At 42.2% G+C, this 20,093-nt stretch overlaps 1 protein-coding gene across 2 annotated transcripts; it reads right to left on the bottom strand.

Moving 5' to 3' along the window:
* Positions 1–1,416: 1,416 nt before the first annotated feature.
* Positions 1,417–18,223, bottom strand: C3H2orf50 (chromosome 3 C2orf50 homolog). Of its 2 annotated transcripts, XM_054023524.1 has the most exons (4): positions 18,151–18,223; positions 7,478–7,639; positions 4,235–4,274; positions 1,417–2,507 (listed from the first exon to the last, which is right to left on the bottom strand). In XM_054023524.1, exons 1-4 carry the CDS (start codon positions 18,210–18,212, stop codon positions 2,316–2,318), a joined length of 456 nt encoding a protein of 151 aa, XP_053879499.1. In that variant the 5' UTR covers positions 18,213–18,223; the 3' UTR covers positions 1,417–2,315. The 2 variants fall into 2 exon arrangements, with proteins under 2 accessions (XP_053879499.1, XP_053879497.1); XM_054023522.1 differs by lacking the exon at positions 18,151–18,223 and having other exon boundaries at positions 7,478–8,200.
* Between the last annotated feature and the right edge of the window lie 1,870 nt (positions 18,224–20,093).

Genomic DNA, 20,093 nt, shown 5'->3' with positions numbered 1-20,093 from the left:
TGTGATGCTTTTTCATGGCCGTGAATTTGGTAGGGCCCTAGTTATGAATGAGCTGTTCTTACATGAGGCTGGATAAGAGCTGGATCCTGAGATGTACTGACCACCTGCAACTCAGCATGCAACTCCCACCTCAATGGGAGTTGGGGCTGCGCAGTATCTCTCAGGATCAGGAATCTAATTACAGCCCAGAACTGAATGTTAATTTCCCAGGAGATAATGTAAATTGCAAGCTGCACAGGCTAGTCTTGGATGCAGTGCTGGACTTTCTAGCACACAGAGTGAGCACATCTCTGTGTGCTTAGGTGGGGTAGCATTCATTCCCCTTTGTAGCCAGCAAGCTTTGCTGGTCAATGTAGAGATGGGGGCGCACCTGGTCTCTTCTCTACCTCTTTTAGATGCTGTGGTGGGGGAGGAAGGGGAAGCAGTCCTCAGGCCCAGGAGAGAGCATGGACTGTCAGGGTGAGGGGGCAGGATGATGGTTATGTCACCCCTGCTTTATGCAACTCTATACAGTTGTTTTGAGACCATTTAATATAGAAGACTCCTGCATCTCCTCTAGGGTCAATGGCAAAGCACTGAAATGGAGCCAGTCCTCCTTTCAGGCTGCTCGCAGATTGTGGTGTTCCTCCATCTCCAGAGAGCTCAGCTGTGGCATCCTACAAAGATCAATTCTCTCCCCAGCCTTTAAAATATAGGTGAAACCATTAGGGGAACTGTGTGTTGCCATGGTCTTAAATGGCAGCAGGTGGCACCTACCTCTACATCTCCTTTACTCCCCAACACAGAGAGCACCAGCTCCAAATTGTCCCTTTGCCTTGCTGAAATCCCATCACCTCACCTTCTATTGAGGGTGGCTAGCTCTCAGTTGCCAAATTGGTCCCCACCTTTTGAGTGCGTTTGGGCTGCCCCCTGCTGCTGGAGTCTGAAATAGCTGCAACTACAGAAAAATGCCTTTCCACTGAAGTCTGGCTAGAGCATTGTGCCCTGTTGTATTTGGGTGGTGACTCTGCTACAGTGATCCATACTTTCGGGATCTTCAAGCTGGATTGCTAAAGCCCTCTTCACTTTGGTCTGAGCACTCCAACCTTAAACAGCTAAAATTAGTTCAGAAAACAGCCATCCTCTTTGCATCATCTCAGTGCTCTGCATTGTACTCCCATTCCCTGGTCAAACCAAAGTCTTTATCCTTGCCTTCAAGCCCCTCTATAGAACTGATTCTAGATACCTTAACAAATGCTCCCTCTCTCAAGATGATGATGATCTTCCTGGGCAACTACATTCTTCAAAAACAACAAGGAGTCTGGTGGCACCTTAAAGACTAACAGATTTATTTGGGCATAAGCTTTCGTGAGTAAAAACCTATCCGAAGAAGTGAGGTTTTTACTCACGAAAGCTTATGCCCAAATAAATCTGTTAGTCTTTAAGGTGCCACCAGACTCCTTGTTGTTTTTGTAGATACAGACTAACACGGCTATCCCCTGATACATTCTTCAGGAACTATGCATCTGTTAAACTCAAGGGTGAAGCTTGTAAGAACGGGAGACCAGGTTTTCTGGGCAACAGAACCTTGGAACTTATCACTGAAGGAGATCAGAATGACTACCAGTGCCTCCAGAGCAGAGTGTAAAACCTTCTTCTTTGTGTTGGTGTTCCCCAAGAAACAACTAAATCAGACAAAGTGAGAGGAGAAGAGAAAGAGGAGGGAGGTGGTAATAGTAAAAGGAAGGAAAAGGGAAAAAGCAAATTAAAAAAATGGAAAATTGCATCCATTTCCACAGAAGTAGGGAGAAAAATTAGAACAGAGGTTTTCATCATCTTGGTTTTTACTTTCAGTGATGAGGTCAGACATTGAGGTGATGGGGAGTGTGATTAAAAACCCTAGCTAGATAAACGGAACACAAGGGACTGCTGCCATCTAGTGCAATGATTACTTTGAAATTAAAAATATAATATTATCTTGCATCTGGCAAGATCTTGTGACCAATCTTAGATAAGTTAGGGTTTCTTTTCTGGTAGTGACCCTGTTCCCTCTGAAGTTAATGCTATTTTCTTTGATGGGAGCATGATTGGACCCTGTGATCTAAACAGCACATGTTTATATCCACTCTAATCTGATCACTCCAAATATTAAGAGGATTTCCCCAGAAGAATTTTTTTAAGCACAAGGTCCACCTTTGCTCATGAAAAAATGCCATGCAAGACGGTGATATCAGGATAGGATTTGATGCTTTGTAACGTCATTACTGTGAGACTCTAAAAAGATTGTTAGCTTGAATCCTGCCACATATCTTGTTAGGGATATTTTCTTTCTAACACTAGGAGGGCTGGAACTCATGCTCAAGTTTCTTCTTTTGTCTTCCACGGCTGAGGAAGTAATCCATGTTTACTAGAGTTTTGCCAATTTCAGTGTTCATTCTACTGCCGATAGTCTGGTTGGTGGTGTTGGGAATTTTGTCTGAGAACACAGGCATATACTCGGGCAGTTGCTCCTGCTCCTTTTTCTTACCCTGGAAAAAATAAATGGAAAGACACTTGCTTAAGATTATGGATAAATTTTCAACAGCCTCTAATTCCCATTTTCAAAAATGAAATTGAAAGTCAATGAGACCTAAGATCCTAAGTCACTCAGATATTTTGAAAAATTTTACCTGACATTTTATATACTGAATTTATGTGAAAATGCTCTGTAGAGACAGTAAACTTAATCATTATCAAGCTAACTGAAATTGGTGACACCCCATCAGCGTCCAAGAAGACACCGCTTAATTTGCTGTTGAAAAGTGGTATACCATCTTATTCACCAAGGGTCAGCAGTCTTTAAAGAAGCAGCATCCAAGAAGTTATCCCTTTGAACCAATCAAAGAACAGTCTGAGCACATGGTAATTTAACGCACCAACTTTCATCAGGATGCAGAGTTTCAGATTGGCTGGTTGAATCATACATTTTTAAAATTTTTTGCAGTCATTTGGTATTTTAAAATATAAATGGTTTGGTCCTGTGTCCTTACACAGGCAAATGTTCAGTTACTCCAAGGAGGAGTTTTGCCTGAGTAAGAGCTGCAGGATTGGATTCAAAGTCATTGGTGTACATTCTTGTGATAAGATAACACTCCCCCTCTTAGAATATAGGCACCTGGAGGGGAAATTCTGCTTCAAGCAAGGACCTGATACTGCTCCCATTCATAGAATCATAGAATATCAGGGTTCGAAGGGACCTCAGGAGGTCATCTAGTCTAACCCCCTGCTCAAAGCAGGACCAATTCCCAACTAAATTATCCCAGCCAGGGCTTTGTCAAGCCGGGCCTTAAAAACCTCTAAGGAAGGAGATTTCACCACCTCCCTAGGTAACGCATTTCAGTGCTTCACCACCCTCCTAGTGAAATAGTGTTTCCTAATATCCAACCTATACCTCCCCCACTGCAACTTGAGACCATTGCTCCTTGTTCTGTCATCTGCCACCACTGAGAACAGCCGAGCTCCATCCTCTTTGGAACCCCCCCTCAGGTAGTTGAAAGTAGCTATCAAATCCCCCCTCATTCTTCTCTTCTGGAGACTAAACAATCCCAGTTCCCTCAGCCTCTCCTCATAAGTCATGTGCTCCAGACCCCTAATCATTTTTGTTGCCCTCCACTGGACTCTTTCCAATTTTTCCACAGTGAATGTGAATTTTATCATTGGGAGCATGACTTCCCATGCAAACCCATTGACTTCAACAGCATTATGGGCTGTCAGTCAGGACCACTGTGGTGGTGGTGATGGCAAGAACATAAAATGGAAGATGTCCTCCCCCTGCTCCCCAAGGCATCAAGTCCAGTATCCTGCTATTATAGGCAACCACATCATATAATCCCATTTATAAACTTGTCGAGCAAGATGATGATGGGTTTTTAAAAACAAATGACTCAGATTCTATTGTGCTGACAATATTTCTTAAATTCCTTCCTAGGCTGATTCTTCAAGCACTCTTTTAAAATGTCAGTCCTTTTATGGCATTTGTACTTTAATCAAAACTGAGGTGAAATACACACACAGTGCATTCCATCTGCTTAGAACGAGAATAGCAGATGAGTGGTACTTCAGATTCCTTGGGCATATTTTCCTGCAGTTTTTAATCTTAAACAATTTGACAAATTAGTTTCAAGGATGGCTCAATTTAGAATATTAGCCTACTAGAAATCCTGTTGTAAACCAAAAAAAGCCTGGATTACAGTTAGTAAATTTATGTGCAACCTACCATTGGATCATAGTCCTTCATGAAACCCCAATTCTGGTACCTTGGAAAAGAAAAAAAAAAGTTTTTAACTTAAATGACTCATTCCTGTTCTGTACTTTAGTTTCATAAGTTTTCTATGATTTAAAATAAACCTGATTCAGTATCATAGAATAAAGCTGCAAAAGACAAAGAATAGTGATTCCAAATGATCCATTAAGTTTAGGTTTCTTTTCTTTTTACAAGAGAAAATGAGCAGGCTCAGCCCCTGATTAAGAGATTATTTTGATCTATTTTAAATGTATAAATATTTGTAATAACTATAGATGTCCCTTTGAGCAGAGGTGGGTATTAATGGAAGACCCCCATCACAACTGGGATCACACTGTGCTAGGCAGTATACAAACATATAGTAAGACACAGTCCTTGTAACAAATAATAAATGAAAGGTTTTCACTCACATTTTCTCAGGACAAACTCTTTCCTCTCAGCAGAAATAGTCAGATAATTACAATAGTGATTTTGCCTTTTAATACAGACCAGGGTTTTGTGGGTTGCTACTGTACCGATCTCTCTCTCTCTCTCTCTCTCTCTCCAGATAATTTTTACCTCAATTTTGTGACTAGAATATCTTGGTACAGTCAGACTTTATTTTAGAACCAAGCTGTACATTCTTCTCAGAATGAATCCAGCTCTGAATTTGAACACAACTGGGCCACAAGTTGTTAATTCATGTTCTTATATCATGCTCATCACTGTGGCATCTGAACAATTAGAATCACACACAGACAGTGGATACACAGAATGGTTTCACATGGTGCAGACATGTTGATCTGCTCTTAGCAGGAGCTGCAAACATCTTCATTTACCGAATTGACTAAAAGTTCAAGAGTGTCAGCTCCAAAACATGTGGATGAGCTCTTGTGTTCCAAAGACATCTGCGTTATGGTTGCTGGCAAGGGATCCCTTGCCAGCAATCTCTCCTATCATGCCAATAATAGATGCTGCTCTGATGTCTGTCTTTGCACACTTTTTCTCACAATGAAAATTCCATTCCCAGCAACCCACAACCCAGAGATCAGCTAGTGTCAATTAAAAGTTATTACTAACAATACCCAAACTTTGACATAGAGTAATCCCCAAGCTTAGCTAGAATTCTAGGTATTCTACCCTCATTTTTCTAGCTAATAGCCATGTTAATAGAAAGAAATTCCTCCTAACAAGAACAAACATAGCGATATTCTGTTTGGTTTTCACAGCGCTACAGGCTGTCTACTTCAAAAATAATAGGGAGGCAGAAGCACCTGAGGTATGTGCTCTCCTTAGAAAAGTAACTCAATAAAGAGAAGTTTGTTTGCTGACCTGCCACTGTTGTGTCTGCCATTTGACAGTCTATTTAAGTTTCAAATTCGACGTTTACAATCCATCCATTTCCTGCTGCTCAGGCTAGTTTAATAGGACAACAGTTTCTTACAATCATAAAGCTCTCTGTGCTTAACACCTCCTTCCCGCAATGACCACCTGGCTTTGAAGGTGCTATCTAAGGGCTTGCCTTCCTGGTGAGTTACTGCACGGCAAACCACGGTGTAAATCTACAGCTCACTAGCTTGCTGTGCAGTAACTCATCATGTGGACACTGCTACTGTGGTGTGAAAGTCCTGCAGTGCAGCTTAGCATATAATAATAATTAATTGGCATTGTATTTATTATTATATATTTTCATATCTCAGCAGTGTCTAGAGGCCCCAGCCAAGATCAGGGTCCCATTGTGCTAGGCACTGTACAAACGTATCAGATCTGGATAATACTATATTTGTATTCTGAAGTACTAGTAATCAGGGAATGCCTGGGCTTCATCATATGAAAATCAGTTCATTGGTCCCATTCCCTTACACCCTCTTTCATTCCTAGGCTACCAGAATGGAGAGGACGTCTCCCATTCCAAGCTCTGTGCGGGGATCTGGAGCTGCTGGTGAGCTTTGTTCCTGTCAGCTGGAGGCTGAGTTAAAGAGGCAAAGACAGAAGTTAAAAATATGTCCCTGAGGAAAGAAGCAATCACTGCTAGGATTGGTGCCATCTGCTGGTGGAAGAAGAGGAGCTACTAAAAGATCTTCTCTTCCCTCCTTCCCACTGAATCCAAGGAAAGGTCATGGTAGCTGATCACCTACTTATTACCTTGCTTCCCTAGTGTCTGGCTGGATGAGGCTGGCATACAATCAGAACTCAAGCTAACCTTGCTTTTACCAAAGATATTCTTCTAGCGGGCATGCTTATGTTGTAAATTGGAGAATGACCACAAATAGTGTGTGTGTGCGCGTGTGTGTGTGTGTGTGTGTGTGTGTGTGTGTGTGTGTGTGTGAGAGAGAGAGAGATCTTAATGCCTGGTTCCATCAGCTCAGCTGTGTATATATCCAGTCAAAGCATAATTTATGCCCTGGGCATGCTGTACACCCTGCTGATATATTAGTAACAATGGGATTTTCCCTGTGTGTGTGTGTGTGTCTATATGTGCAGGGTTAGGGGCACTCAAGAGATTTGCAGGGTTGAAGTACAAATAAGTTTTTGGCAGAACACTCTGTCCAATCTCTACTTCAGCCACTTCCAAGAATTTGAGAACAGGCAATAATATCAGCATCTGTGCAGTCAATTACAGATGCTGTCACATTTGTATCTTCACAGTGTGGACCTCCATATACAGCTGAGCAGTATTAAGCCTGGGATTCTTTAGTGTCTCTGTTTCCGTTCAAGCATGACTTGCCAGGAGATATGCTCCAATAAAGTATTGCAAAAAAGAGGAGAACAGAGATGGTGTTTACTCTCAGCAGTGGCAGGATTAGGGCCTGATCCAAAGTCCATTTAGTGGAAGTCTTTCCTTTGACTTAATGGGTTTTGGATCAGGCCCTCAGGGTATGTCCGCACTGAGCGTAGGTGTGATTTCCAGCTCAAGTCGACATACCCACGCTAGCTCAAGTAAGTGCACTAAATATAGAGTGCAGCCACAGCAGTGCAAATGTCAGGCTGGGCTAGCTACCCTGAGTGTGATCCCATCTGAGACCCTAGGTACATACTCGCATGGCTGGCCCCTCCTGCCACTCATACCACCACAGCTACACTTCTGTCTTTATCGTGCTAGTTTGATCAGAGCTAGCGCAGGCATATCTACTCGAGTGGAAATTGCCCCTTCCAGCTACAGTGTAGATATATCCTACGTCTCTGAGCAGTGGCAGTGTTAAGATGAGGACGTGAAATTGGAATTGAGGTACTTACCAATATTTTCTTCCCCTCCACTCAGCATCCATAAACTCCCTCCAGATCTTGTCCTGCCGAACTGGGTCCCTCTGCAGTGCTGCCTGCTCCTCCTCCCGGGCCCGGGCTGCCTGTTGTGCTAAGACCCGACTGGCAGGCAGAGCTTTCCCATGCTGGGTGGTGCTGAGAGAAGGAGATGAGGATGAGGCGAGTTTCACCAAAGGTCTGGCTGCTGGTAACCGGTACCCGGCGGAGGTGGTTCTCCTGAATCCAGTTGATCTGCTTCCCATCTGTGTCTACCCTGAGACGCGTTATGTTGTCACCACTAGGAAGGCTAAGAAGAGATGCTCTCCAAGACCCTCCAATTCCACAGCTCTCTCTCCTGCATCCCTTTCTCTCCTAGCACTTCCTTTCAGGATTTGGCAAGGAATCTGCACTAAGAACCCAACCTCCAACAGGCGACCTATGTGCTATTTTGTTTCCCCTTTACTTAAAACCAACTTGTACTAGGCAGCTGGTTTGTGTTGCCCCATTGGGTGACTACTAAGAGACGCTTCACTGTAATAATCTTAAAAAGAACAATCCTTACTAAAGGCTAAAGATACCGGCTGTAGCCAGCAAGACCTAATTCTCAGCTTCTGAGACACCAGCTACTGCTGTGTGCAGGCGAGACGACTTGACGTTGATCTCAAAGTCCCCAGAACAGCGGCTGTGTTAGTAGCAAAGCCTGGTGTAAAGTGTGCTGCCGAGTTTGCCAGGGTTAGTTTTATTCTGTGTGTACAACCGAAACAGAACCCCCTGATAGTTGCTGGCTTCCCCAGTGTGTTTACTGTCTCCATTGGAAACCAGGCTGGCTCATGAATATTTATCCCAGAGGGAGTGGAAACCAATGCAGACAGCTGCTGGGGACTTGGCTTTGAACTCTCATCAGGAGGGAATTTCTGTTTGTTTAGAATAAGGTCTTTCCAGGGATCAATGTTAGTTTCACACTTTGAAAGCCGCTTAATTTCAGGCCGGACTAAGAAAACTCCCATGGAAAACTCCTGCAGGCCTGAACAATCAAAAATTGGTTCAAGAGGAGAGACCTTTAATTGTATACTGCTCTCTGGACAAGGAGCTGACCATCTGCTAAAAGTCCCTGGGTCCACTGTGACAGACTAATACATCCAGCTGGGGGCTGAACAGTAAAACTGTCCTCCAGCCTCATCTTCCTTATAAGTGCCACTGAACTGAAAAAAGAGCCATTCCCCAGTCCAGCCTGCTACTTTGCTGGATTCCTCCTCAGGGTCTGCTCAGTGACTTGCATCCCAGATTGCTCTTCAGGGTACAGTACATGTGGCTGATTAGCCATATGAGGTGATATTGCCATGTGGTGGCATTTACAAGCAGGCTGAAGCAGGAGGCTATTTTTAACTTTGAGCCTAAGGTCCAATGTGTTTATCAGTCAGTGCACTCCAGAGTTCAATTCCTGGTAGATCAGCAGTGGGGTCTCTGAGGGAAGGGAGGGATCTATATCTCTATTTAGATCTGAATCTATATGTAAACTTGAGTCTAATGTACCAATAGGCCTTTTTTTGGGGTGGGGGGGAACTGTGTCTGGGACATTTTTAAAAAGGGACACTGTAAGTGGCAGAAACTCTGGTTAGGAGTTTGCTGTATGTAGTTTGTTCCGCAGGCCTGTGTTTATGTAATGGAAGCATCCAGAACTCTCAGGTAGAGTTTTAATGATGTTCTTGATTTACAATGGTGATACAAGTGTAAACTTTTATTTGAAAAAATCATATCATTTCATTCTTTCTAAGCATGTGTATAATTTGCTTTTTTCTCTAAGAAAATAATGTTTTTCTGTGGGGAAAAAATCTCAGATGTTTAGATATTAATTTTACTTGACCACAAGAGGAGGTTGTAGTTTAAGCTATGCAAAACTTGACTGGATGGCTGAGGATAACATGCACTGCTTTTTAAAAAAACATTATTTTAAACTATGTAATTTCTCCAAAATCTAAACTATTTAAACTTTACAATAGTTAGAAAAATCAGACTGTGTAAGTCAATATCAACCGTATTTTTTCTTATCTGGAACCAACTTCTGCTTTGCCTTTGGTGGAAATGATTTTAGTTGGTAAATTTGTTGCTAGAACTCCCATCCCAATCCCATAATAAGCTCCATGAGGCGCAGGGGTAAGCCTGTGTTACTCTCATTGAAGGATCGGGATTACGAGTCTTGTCCTTAAACACTGTATTGTGGTTTTATTGTTTCATGGAAATGGTTTGGAAAATTCAGAGAATGCATTTTCAACTATCAGCAGAGAATTTTGTCTTTGGAGTTGGGGAGGGAGGGAAGACTGTGATGAAGTCAACATAGTAGAAAAGTCTGTGTGTATTGGTACATGGCAGAAAATATCGCAGTTTCCTTCAAGACTAAGGCACTCTGGTTCTGCCCATGGGATTTGATTTCAGAATGAAGGGTCTGGAATTCTTTCCAATGTGTTTGTTTTCAGAAGTCTCTTTTATATTTATGTTTCCATACATTGCAGAATGTTACAGTAACATGCAGTGTTATTTTCCTCTCCCCCAACTCACTAATGTGTTGGGATTTTTTCCCCTATATAAATAGAGACTTTTTTTTATATTGCATTAAATATGCATTCTTCTAAACTCTCAGGATTGTCACATGTTTGCTGTGGTGTTTTGTGAAGGTGAGAGCAGAGGAGTGGGGTGGGGTTGCCAACCCTCCAGGATTGGCCGGGAGTCTCCCGGAATCAGCATCTATCTCCCGGTGACTATTGAAAGCAATCTGGGAGATTTTAATAGGATCAGTCAGAGTTGGCAACCCTAGAGTGGGGGATAGGAAGAAGTCTGTGTTCTTCCATTCTTGGGCCTGTCACTGAATTGCAATGTAGCCGTGGTCAGGCATGTCATGTAATCTTTCTTTGCCTTTTATATTGTATACAGCACTGTGCACAAACTGTCATTAAAATTATAGGTGAGAAAACTACAAAAAGGCCATTTAAAGTGTTTGTCGACTTGCTAGGAAGATTGCCATAGATATTCCGTGGTTTAGGTTGAGATTCATAGAATTTAAGGCCTGAAGGGATCATTATGATCATCTCCTCTGGCCTCCTGTATAACACAGGCCAGAGAGTTTGAGGAGAGAGCATTACCAAGTAGAGTTGTGGCACTTGAAGGAGAAAGCCATCCATCCTATCACCATTTTGAGATTATATCTGGGGAGACTAGGCCTTCGGTCATCACTGCTCTTAATTACCATAGTGGGGCATAAATTAAGATACAGTTTATTAGGTCCCATGTTACTAAAAGAGATTATATATAAAATCTTGAAGTATACTTGTGAGATAACAGGCAGCAGGTGCAGTTTGCAACATACTGGCCTCAAAAACTCTTGTAGACAAAGTATCAGAGAGGTAGCCGTGTTAGTCTGTATCCACAAAAACAATGAGGAGTCCGGTGGCACATTAAAGACTAACAGATTTATTTGGGCATAAGCTTTCATGGGTAAAAAACCTCACTTCTTTAGCATCTGAAGAAGTGGGTTTTTTACCCACAAAAGCTTATGCCCAAATAAATCTGTTAGTCTTTAAAGTGCTACCGGACTCCTTGTTGTTCTTGTAGACAAAGGTCCTAGAGCAGTTGTGCTGCTGTGTTCTTCTGTGGCTGAAATTTATGAGTAGTTTTCAGTTGGAGTCCCAGATAAAGCACATTGCAATAATCCAGCCAAGATCCAGGAAGGCATAGGGTGTGAATAGACAGCCATACTAGGCCTTTATTATTTTGTATTTGATGTTTATAATTGCTTAAGGAATATTCTCATCGCTAGAGGGAGCTTTAGCACTTAGATGAGAGAACAACATTGCTTTATCTTATTTTATCTTTCCATTTCCCCCTGCACAATTGGTCTAAATAATTCCAAGAGAACTTCATTAGTTACTGGGATAACATGACCAATTATTTATGAAAGGACTATGCTTGATATCAATGTAATAGGGATCTACAGTAAGGCAGCAATCTCATCTATACCCACAAACACAAGGAGCCATTATTAGCAGGCAGGTCTTTTAATTACACCATATTCAGAGAGGGATAGCAGCTTTGTTAGTAGTATGTTAGATAGTATGTTGCATTGTGGATTATGATTTTTCAGAGCCTATTTTAATTTTCAAGATGCCTTTTCACTCTCTTTCCAACTGTTATCCATTAGTTATTTGTAATCTAAAGTATTCAAGAGCATTTTCCTTGAACAACATCTAAGAAGGTTTCCATTTGCCATCTCCTCACCATATTCAGAGAGGGATAGCAGCTTTGCTTTCTTCTCATAATTGCTTTTCTGCATCTGTTTGAGTGCTTGGTTGCCTAATAGAGTCACTGTAGCTTAGGGTGACCAGATGTCCCAATATTTGGGGCTTTTTCTTATATAGGTGCCTATTACCCTCCACACTCTGTCTCTATTTTTCATACTTGCTATCTGGGCACTCTACTGTAGCTCATCTTAAATAAAATAAGGTCAGAGTTTACAAACTTGAGTGCCCAAAGTTCATCACCTAAGTGCATATTTAGGCACCTAAATAAAAGTGGCCTGATTTTCAAAGGTGCTCAGCATGTGCAGCTTCCATTGACTGAAACTCAAACTGCTTCTGTTGAGGCCCCCAAATATGGATCTAAGAGCCTAAAATTAGGCACCCAGGTTTGAAAATTTTGACCACAAGTTTTACTTGTTGTAGCAAAACACTTTTAATGCTTTAATTGTAGTTGTCTGCTTAGGTGGCTTAGACATCATTTACCTTTTAAAAATAGAAACTCTATTACTAAATCCCCATGCTTCAGGTAGCAATACAAACATGAAAGAAAAACAGCTGAGGCCCTCATGAATCCCAAGACATGTGGCAGCAGCAGTCAAACAAAATTGGATCAGCAGCATTTGTTAGCATTTAAAATTTATCAGTCTGGACTCTGCTTGTGACAGATGGCTTTGTAAATATCTTTGTAAATACCTTTTTATAGTTTTACTGAAGACACTGATTCAAAGCTTGTCTGCAATGATGGGCAGTGCTCCAGCTCCCAGGCAAGGGGGCTCTGGGTTCAGGAGGCTCTGTTTCAGAATGCTCAGGTCAGATGGGAATGGACTCTCCGGAATGCTGAGGCCAATTTAATAAGCTTCCAAAATAGCAGTAGACAGTTGTTATAGGAATAATAATGAAGTTGCATTACTAAGATAAAATTACACAGGCTCCTAGCAACTGATCGCTAGATGGGGCAATATTGCACTATTAGGTAGTTGCATTAGAGGGATTTTACACCTTCTTCTGAATATCTGACATTGGCCACTGTCAGATACAAGGTACTGGACTAGATGGACCACTAGCCTTTTCTGGTAGGACAGTTCCTATGCCTCCATATGTCAGAAGGGAGAGGCTGTAAGCTGCAATAGTCTATCTACACTTGGAGCTGGGTGTGTGATTCCCGGCTCAAGGAAACGTACTCATGCTAGCAGGAGCACCACCAGCTTTTCTGCCGCCCTAGGCAGTGGAAGGTCCCGCCCCGAAATGCCGCCCCCCACGGAGGCAGCGGAAGGTCCCGCCGCTGAAATACCGCCGCAGTCGCCGCCCCCCAAATTGTAGGGTCACCTAATGGGTTGCGCCGGCCCTGCATGCTAGTTCTGATTAAGCCAGCACACTAAAAATAGAAGAACAGGAGTACTTGTGGCACCCTGTTCTTCTTTTTGCGGATACAGACTAACACGGCTGTTACTCTGAAACTAAAAATAGAGTGTAGCTGGGCCAGCACAAGTAACGGGAGGGGCCAGCCGTCCCTCAGAGAGTATGTACTTGGGAGGGGCCAGCTCATCCTGCTACTCGCGCTGCTGTGGGTATACTCTAATTTTAGCATCCTAGATCTCTCAAAGCTAGTGCAGGTATGTCTCCTGGAACTGGGAATCACAACCCCAGCTCAAAGTGCAGACATACCCCGTGTGTATGCCATAATTTGAACAACTGCGATACAACTGCAGTACAGACTGTTTAAATCATCTAAATACTAATGGCCTAGAACACCACTTTCCCCACATTTTCACCTCCTCTAGCCACCAAACGTGACTCTGGGGCCAAATTTTTAGAGAAGTGGGTCTTATGGGCCACGAGCAAAAAACCAGGATGCAATTGTTTGTGTTATTTTGTTCACATAGGTTGGGATGTTCAAAGGGGCCCAATGGGGATTCAGGTGCCTAAATGTCTCAGGCTCTTTTTAATATCCTACTCCTAGTTTTCCAATTGCAGCTACTTAAAAAGGCCTTCATATTTAAAAATAGGCATAGTAGAATTCAAGTTTTTAAAACAATTTTGACAGAATATCAATGTTTATTTTAAAGCCTTTTCTCAATTATTGGTATAAATTTTCACAGTTGTATGAAATTATGGATTTTAAGCATTTTTATTAGGGCTATCTAGTGATTAAAAAAATGAATCACGATTAATCACACTGTTAAACAATAATAGAATACCATTTATTTAAATATTTTTGGATGTTTTCTACATTTTTAAATATATTGATTTCAGTTACAACACAGCACACAAAGTGTACAGTGCTCACTTTATATTTATTTTTTATTACAAATATTTGTGCTGTAAAAAAAAATAGTATTTTTCAATTCACCTAATACAAGTACTGTTATGCAGTCTCTTTATCATGAAAGTTGAACTTACAAATTTGGAATTATGTATAAAAATAACTGCATTTAAAAATAAAACAATGTAAAACTTTAGAGCCTACAAGACCATTCAGTCGTACTTCTTGTTCAGCCTGTCACTCAGGCAAACAAGTTTGTTTACATATGCAGGAGATAATGCTGCCCGCTTCTGGTTTACAATGTCACCTGAAAGTTAGAATAGACGTTCTCATGGCACTGTTGTAGCCGGCATCACAAGATATTTACGTGCCAGATGCGCTAAAGATTCATATGTCCCTTCGTGCTTTGGCCACCATTCCAGAGGACATGCATCCATGATAATGATGGGTTCTGCTCGATAACAATCCAAAGCAGTGTGGCCAACACATGTTCACTTTCATCATCTGAGTCAGATGCAACCATCAGAAGGTTGATTTTATTTTTTGGTGGTTCAGGTTCTGTAGTTTCTGCATAGGAGTGTTGCTCTTTTAAGACTTCTGAAAGTATGCTCCACACCTCGTCCCTCTGAGAGTTTGGAAGGTACTTCAGATTCTTAAACCTTGGATCGAGTGCTGTAGCTATCTTTAGAAATCTCACATTGGTAGCTTCTTTGCGTTTTGTCAAATCTGCAATGAAAGTGTTCTTAAAATGAACAACATCTGCTGGGTCATCATCCAAGACTGCTATAACATGAAATATATGGCAGAATGCAGGTAAAACAGAGCAGGAGACACAATTCTTTGCCAAATTGTTCAGTCAAAATTTAATTAATGCATTATTTTTTTAACGAACGTCATCAGCATGGAAGTATGTCCTCTGGAATGGTGGCCGAAGCATGAAGGGGCATACGAATGTTTAGCATATCTGGCACGTAAATACCTTGCAATACCGGCTACAAAAGTACCATGCGAACGCCTGTTCTCACATTCAGATGACATTGTAAATAAGAAGTGGTGAGCTTCTTATCTCCCGTAAATGTAAACAAACTTGTTTGTCTTAGAGATTGGCTGAATAAGAAGTAGGACTGAGTGGACTTGTAGGCGCTAAAGTTTTGTATTGTTTTGTTTTGAGTGCAGTTATGTAAAAAAAAATCTACATTTGCAAGTTGCACTTTCACAGTAAAGAGATTGCACTACAGTACTTGTATGAGGTGAATTGAAAAATACTATTTTTTATCATTTTTTACAGTGCAAATATTTGTAATAAAAATAATAATATAAAGTGAGCACTGTACACTTTGTATTCTGTGTTGTAATTTAAATCAATATATTTGAAAATGAAGAAAACATCCAAAATATTTAATAAATTTCAATTGGTAGTCTATTGTTTAACTGCGATTAATCGCGATTAATTTTTTTGAGTTAATTGCGTGAGTTAACTCTGATTAATCCCATCTCTGTCTCGGAGGAATGGCTACTCAACAAACTGATATGTCATTACGTTCTATTACTAATAATGTAACTTTAGCGCCCTCATAGCCAAGATGGAGTCTGCTCTGCAGGCAGCTCTGGCCAAGAGAGCGCGCGCGCAGGAATGCAGCAGGAAAAATCCCTTCCACCCCAGAAGCACCTGTTCCAACCCCCCCCAGAGTGAACACACACCCCCACAGGAAAAGTACAATGGATATAAGAAAGGGAAATATTTATTTACAGAGGGATGAGAGGAGAAAAACAACAAGGGGAAATATAGGGGGAGCAGTAAAACAGGGTTGCATTCAAACCAAGGCCCCACAAGCCTTGTGGTACCACAGTCTGAAAGGGCAGACACCGAGCAATGTGTCTGCATACAGAGTTCAGGAGTCCTGGGCAAAGTTCCAGTCCAGTGGTGAGTCTTGGGTGCTCCTGGTCGTCATTAGCGCCAGTGAACTTTCCCCCAACAAACCCCTCCGGTGCCCTCTTCTGCTGCTCTTTGCAAAGCCACACAGAGCGACCACCTCCCCACTTAACTAGCTACAGCCTCCCTCCTTATTCCCAATGCAGAGTCACAAGTCCCAGTTATCACAGCCCCATGCAGCTCTGGGCAGCCGTAATACTGGGTACAGCTCCGGCCTGTCCTTCTTGGGCGATTCCTCCCTGGCACAGTGCTCCTCCTGGCTCCTGTCCTAGGGTGTCCCCGATCAGCCGCTTTGTCCTTCCCAGGCAGGGCTGTCCCTACCCATATGCAAAGTACGCAGCTGCACAGGGCACCAGGAAACTTGGGGCACAAAATTTCCTGTTGCCTGCGCAGCTGCGTGCTGCTCCAGCCCCTGCCCCACCTCTTCCCCATGGCCCCCTGGCCCAGCCCCCGCCCTGCTCTGCCTCCACCCCGCCTCTTCCCGCCCTTGCTCCGTCCAGCCCCGCCTCTTCCCACCCCTGAGAACTGCAGCACGGCTGGGCCTGCATTCATTGGCAGCGGGAAGTGCAGGGACCCGGCCTCAGCTGTGCCACCGGTGAGTGCTAGGGGGTGGTTCCTTCCTGCCCCGCAAGCCAGCCCCCCCTGGTGGAGGCCTGGGGCCATCCTCACACCCCCCTGCAGAGGCCTGGGGCCCCCAGATCCCCTGCAGGGGGTGGAGGGGCTGCGTAGGGTCCCAGAATAGCTAAGGACGGCCCTGTTCCCAGGCTTTAGGCAGGTTCTCTATTGCTTCATTTTGTAAGGGCCTGCGGGCTGCAGCCCTTCTCTCTCTGGAACTCCAGAGCCACACCCTGGAGCTTTCCTCCTTTCTCTCACTGCTTCTCCTCCCCCCTTAGGAAGAAGATTTAAAGGGGCCATGCTCTCTAAACCCCAAAGGGGTTACAATAAATGAACAGAACTCCTGCTTCACGTATTGCCTTCTTTTACTAATGAGGGGTGAAATATTCCATTCTTTGCCTGACTTATTACAAATGTAGCTCCTATTATAGTTAATTACTCCCACGTGAGCCAAACCACTATTTCCCATTAAAATTGGCATCCTTATTAATTTTTTAAAAGCATCAACCTTTCCTTCTAACAACCTTATAGGACTATTCAGAAAAGCTGGACATTTGAGACGAAAAGTAAAATTTTATACAGAATTCATATGGAAGCTTTTACCTATATTACTGTATTTCTGATTTTAGTAAAACATGTACTCTCTGATCAGTTAGTTAGCATAAGTAAATAGCAGCAGCTTTCTTATACTTGTAGCTACAGCATAGACACAGTTTAAAAACTCTAAGTTATGATGTTATCTTCTAATGAAGGCCATGTCTACACCATAGCTGCTGCAGTGGCACAGCTATGACACTGCAGTTCTTCCACTATAGCGCTGTAGGGTAGAAACGCTTCTTACAGTGATGGAAGGGGTTTTTCTGTCAATGTAGTTGATCCATCTCCATGAGAAGAGAGTTCTTGACTTAGCCGTGTCTATACTAGAGCTTAGGTCAACCTCGCTAAGTTGCTCAGGGCGTGAAATTTATCATAGCCCTGAGCAACATAGCTAAATTGATCTAATTTTTAGGTGTAGACCAGGCCTAATAGATGGATTCATTTTAGAGATGCCTCAGCAACTCCATACTTAATGGGATTCAATATTCTTGTGAAAAAGTTTCATTTTGAAACCTGAAACCTTGAGTGACTCAGCTAAACCTTCAGCTTGTGGGACCACTGGGTGTGTGTGTGATGTTTTCAGACAGAACTGAACTCAAAGCTAATAGCAATCTCAGCTGCCATATACCATTTGCATCAAATGCTGAGAGGCATGTTTAAGTGTAGGGGGAGTGGTATAAATAAATAAAGCTGCATCATGTCCCTGGGCACTCTGTACTCCCATTCTGCAGCAGCCCACACACCTTTTGGAGTCTCTTAAATGTCCCTTTAGCCTAATCTATGGTAAATATTCATTTAGAATGTGTATTTTAACTAAAGGCAGCCTATAACTTTTGGTGATTGAGCTTGTAAAAAACACAAAAACAAACAAACTTTGAGAGCTGCCTTATATCTTGATATCACAAAATATAGGTTAAAGTAACCCCACCTACAATGAAACTGATCAATCCGACTTCCTGCTTGTACGTACCTTCCCTGTTGATCTTGCGATATCACATTGGTTTGCTTGAAATAAGGACTTCGCAGAGCCATGCTGAGGACAGTTGTTTTACTCCTGTGCTCTGTGTTTTATGAACTCCACTGTAGGTGTTGTTGTTCGCTCAATGAACTAAACAGCCTGTGAGCAAAAGAACACACCATAGCAACCCTCAGCTTCTGTTTACAGTTCAAATAAGTTTCTATTGATAGAAAACATATTTATTTATGTTATGAGGGGTTTTCTAGACAAATAAACTTAAACTAATAGTTTTAGTAAAAAGAATAGGATTTTCACAAAGATATGTTGAAAATAAACTCCATGTCAGTGTTTAAATGGTAATGCCTTTTTTTTATGAGTTTTCTGTAAATGAAACACCACATCCACCCTGTCTGGCAAGAACACTATGCAACTTTTAGTTATTAATAGTGGAGATGGGCAAGAACTTAACCCCTAGATCCAAATGCCTCAGAACTTAGTGCAATTTGAAATCTAGAACTGAAATCTGCAGCTTGCCCACCCTCTTGAGCATGGAATTCTAGTTTGGGAACTTTGATGAACTCCAACAGCCTACTAGAATTCTGATATACTCAGGACTGAAGTGTGAAACATTAGGGATTTTTAATTTTTGTGCAGGTTAGATTAGGTTTGGAACTCCCATTAATATTAATTTCTGTAAAGAGTTATGAGCCAGAGTAACTCCCTCATAGAATCATAGAAATGTAGGACTGGGAGGGACCTTGAGAGCAGATCCTTGCAACAGGACCCGAACCCAATGGGACCCAACTACAAGTGTTGGATTCAGACCAGGTAGGAAAAGAACTCAATCTGCTCAGGTTGGGTTTAGACTGGCTGTGGTCTAGTTGGGTTTGGGTCAGGCTTTAAAATTAGGCCAAAGCAGACCTTGACTTGAGAGGTCATTTAATCCAGCCCCCTACACTGAGGCAGGACAGAGTAAACCTAGACCATTCCTGACAGTGTTTAAGAACATAAGAATGGCCATATTGGGTCAGACCAGTGTTCCATCTAGCTCAGTGTCTTGTTCTCCCACAGTGGCCAGAGCTGGATGCTTCGGTGGGAATGATCAGAACAGGGCAATTAATGAGTGATCCATCCCCTGTTGTCCAGTCCTAGCTTCAGGCATTCAAAGGCTAAAAGACATCTGGAGCATGGGTTGCATTCCTGACCATCTTGGCTAATAGCCATTGATGGACCTATCCTCCATGAATTTATCTAATTCTGTTTTGAATCCAGTTATACTTTTGGCCTTCACAACATCCCTGGCAATGAGTTCCACAGGTTGACTGTGCATTGTGTGAAGAAGTACTTCCTTATGTTTGTTTTAAACTGGCTGCCTATTAATTTCATTGGGTGAGCCCTGGTTTGTAAGTTATGTGATGGGGTAAATAACACTTCCTTATTCACTTTCTCCACACCAGTCATGATTTTATAAACCTCTATCATATCCTGCCTTAGTCATCTCTTTTCCAGACTGAACAGTCCCAGTCTTTTTAATCTCTTCTCATACGGAAGCTGTTCCATACCCCTAATAACTTTTGTTGCCCTTCTCTAAACCTTATTCAATTTTAATATATCTTTTTTTGAGATAGGGCGACCTGAACTGCACACAGTATTCCAGGCATGGGCGCACCATAGATTTATATAGTGGCAATATGACATTTTCAGTCTTATTATCTATCCCTTTCTTAATGGTTCCTAACATTCTGTTCGCTGTTTGACTGCTACTGCACATTGAGTGGCTGTTTTCAGAAGACTGTCCATGATGACTCCATGATCTCTTTCTTGAGGGGTAATAGTTAATTTAGACCCCATCATTTTGTATATATAGTTGGGATTATGTTTTCCAATATGCATTACTTTGCACTTATCGACACTGAATTTAATCAGCCATTTTCTTGCCCATGCAGTGTTATTCG

This window comes from Malaclemys terrapin, chromosome 3 (genome assembly GCF_027887155.1).
Source record: "Malaclemys terrapin pileata isolate rMalTer1 chromosome 3, rMalTer1.hap1, whole genome shotgun sequence".
Classification (NCBI taxonomy): Eukaryota; Metazoa; Chordata; order Testudines; family Emydidae; genus Malaclemys; species Malaclemys terrapin.
Note: the sequence above shows the minus strand (reverse complement) of the source record. Positions and strands in the feature narration are given on the sequence as shown.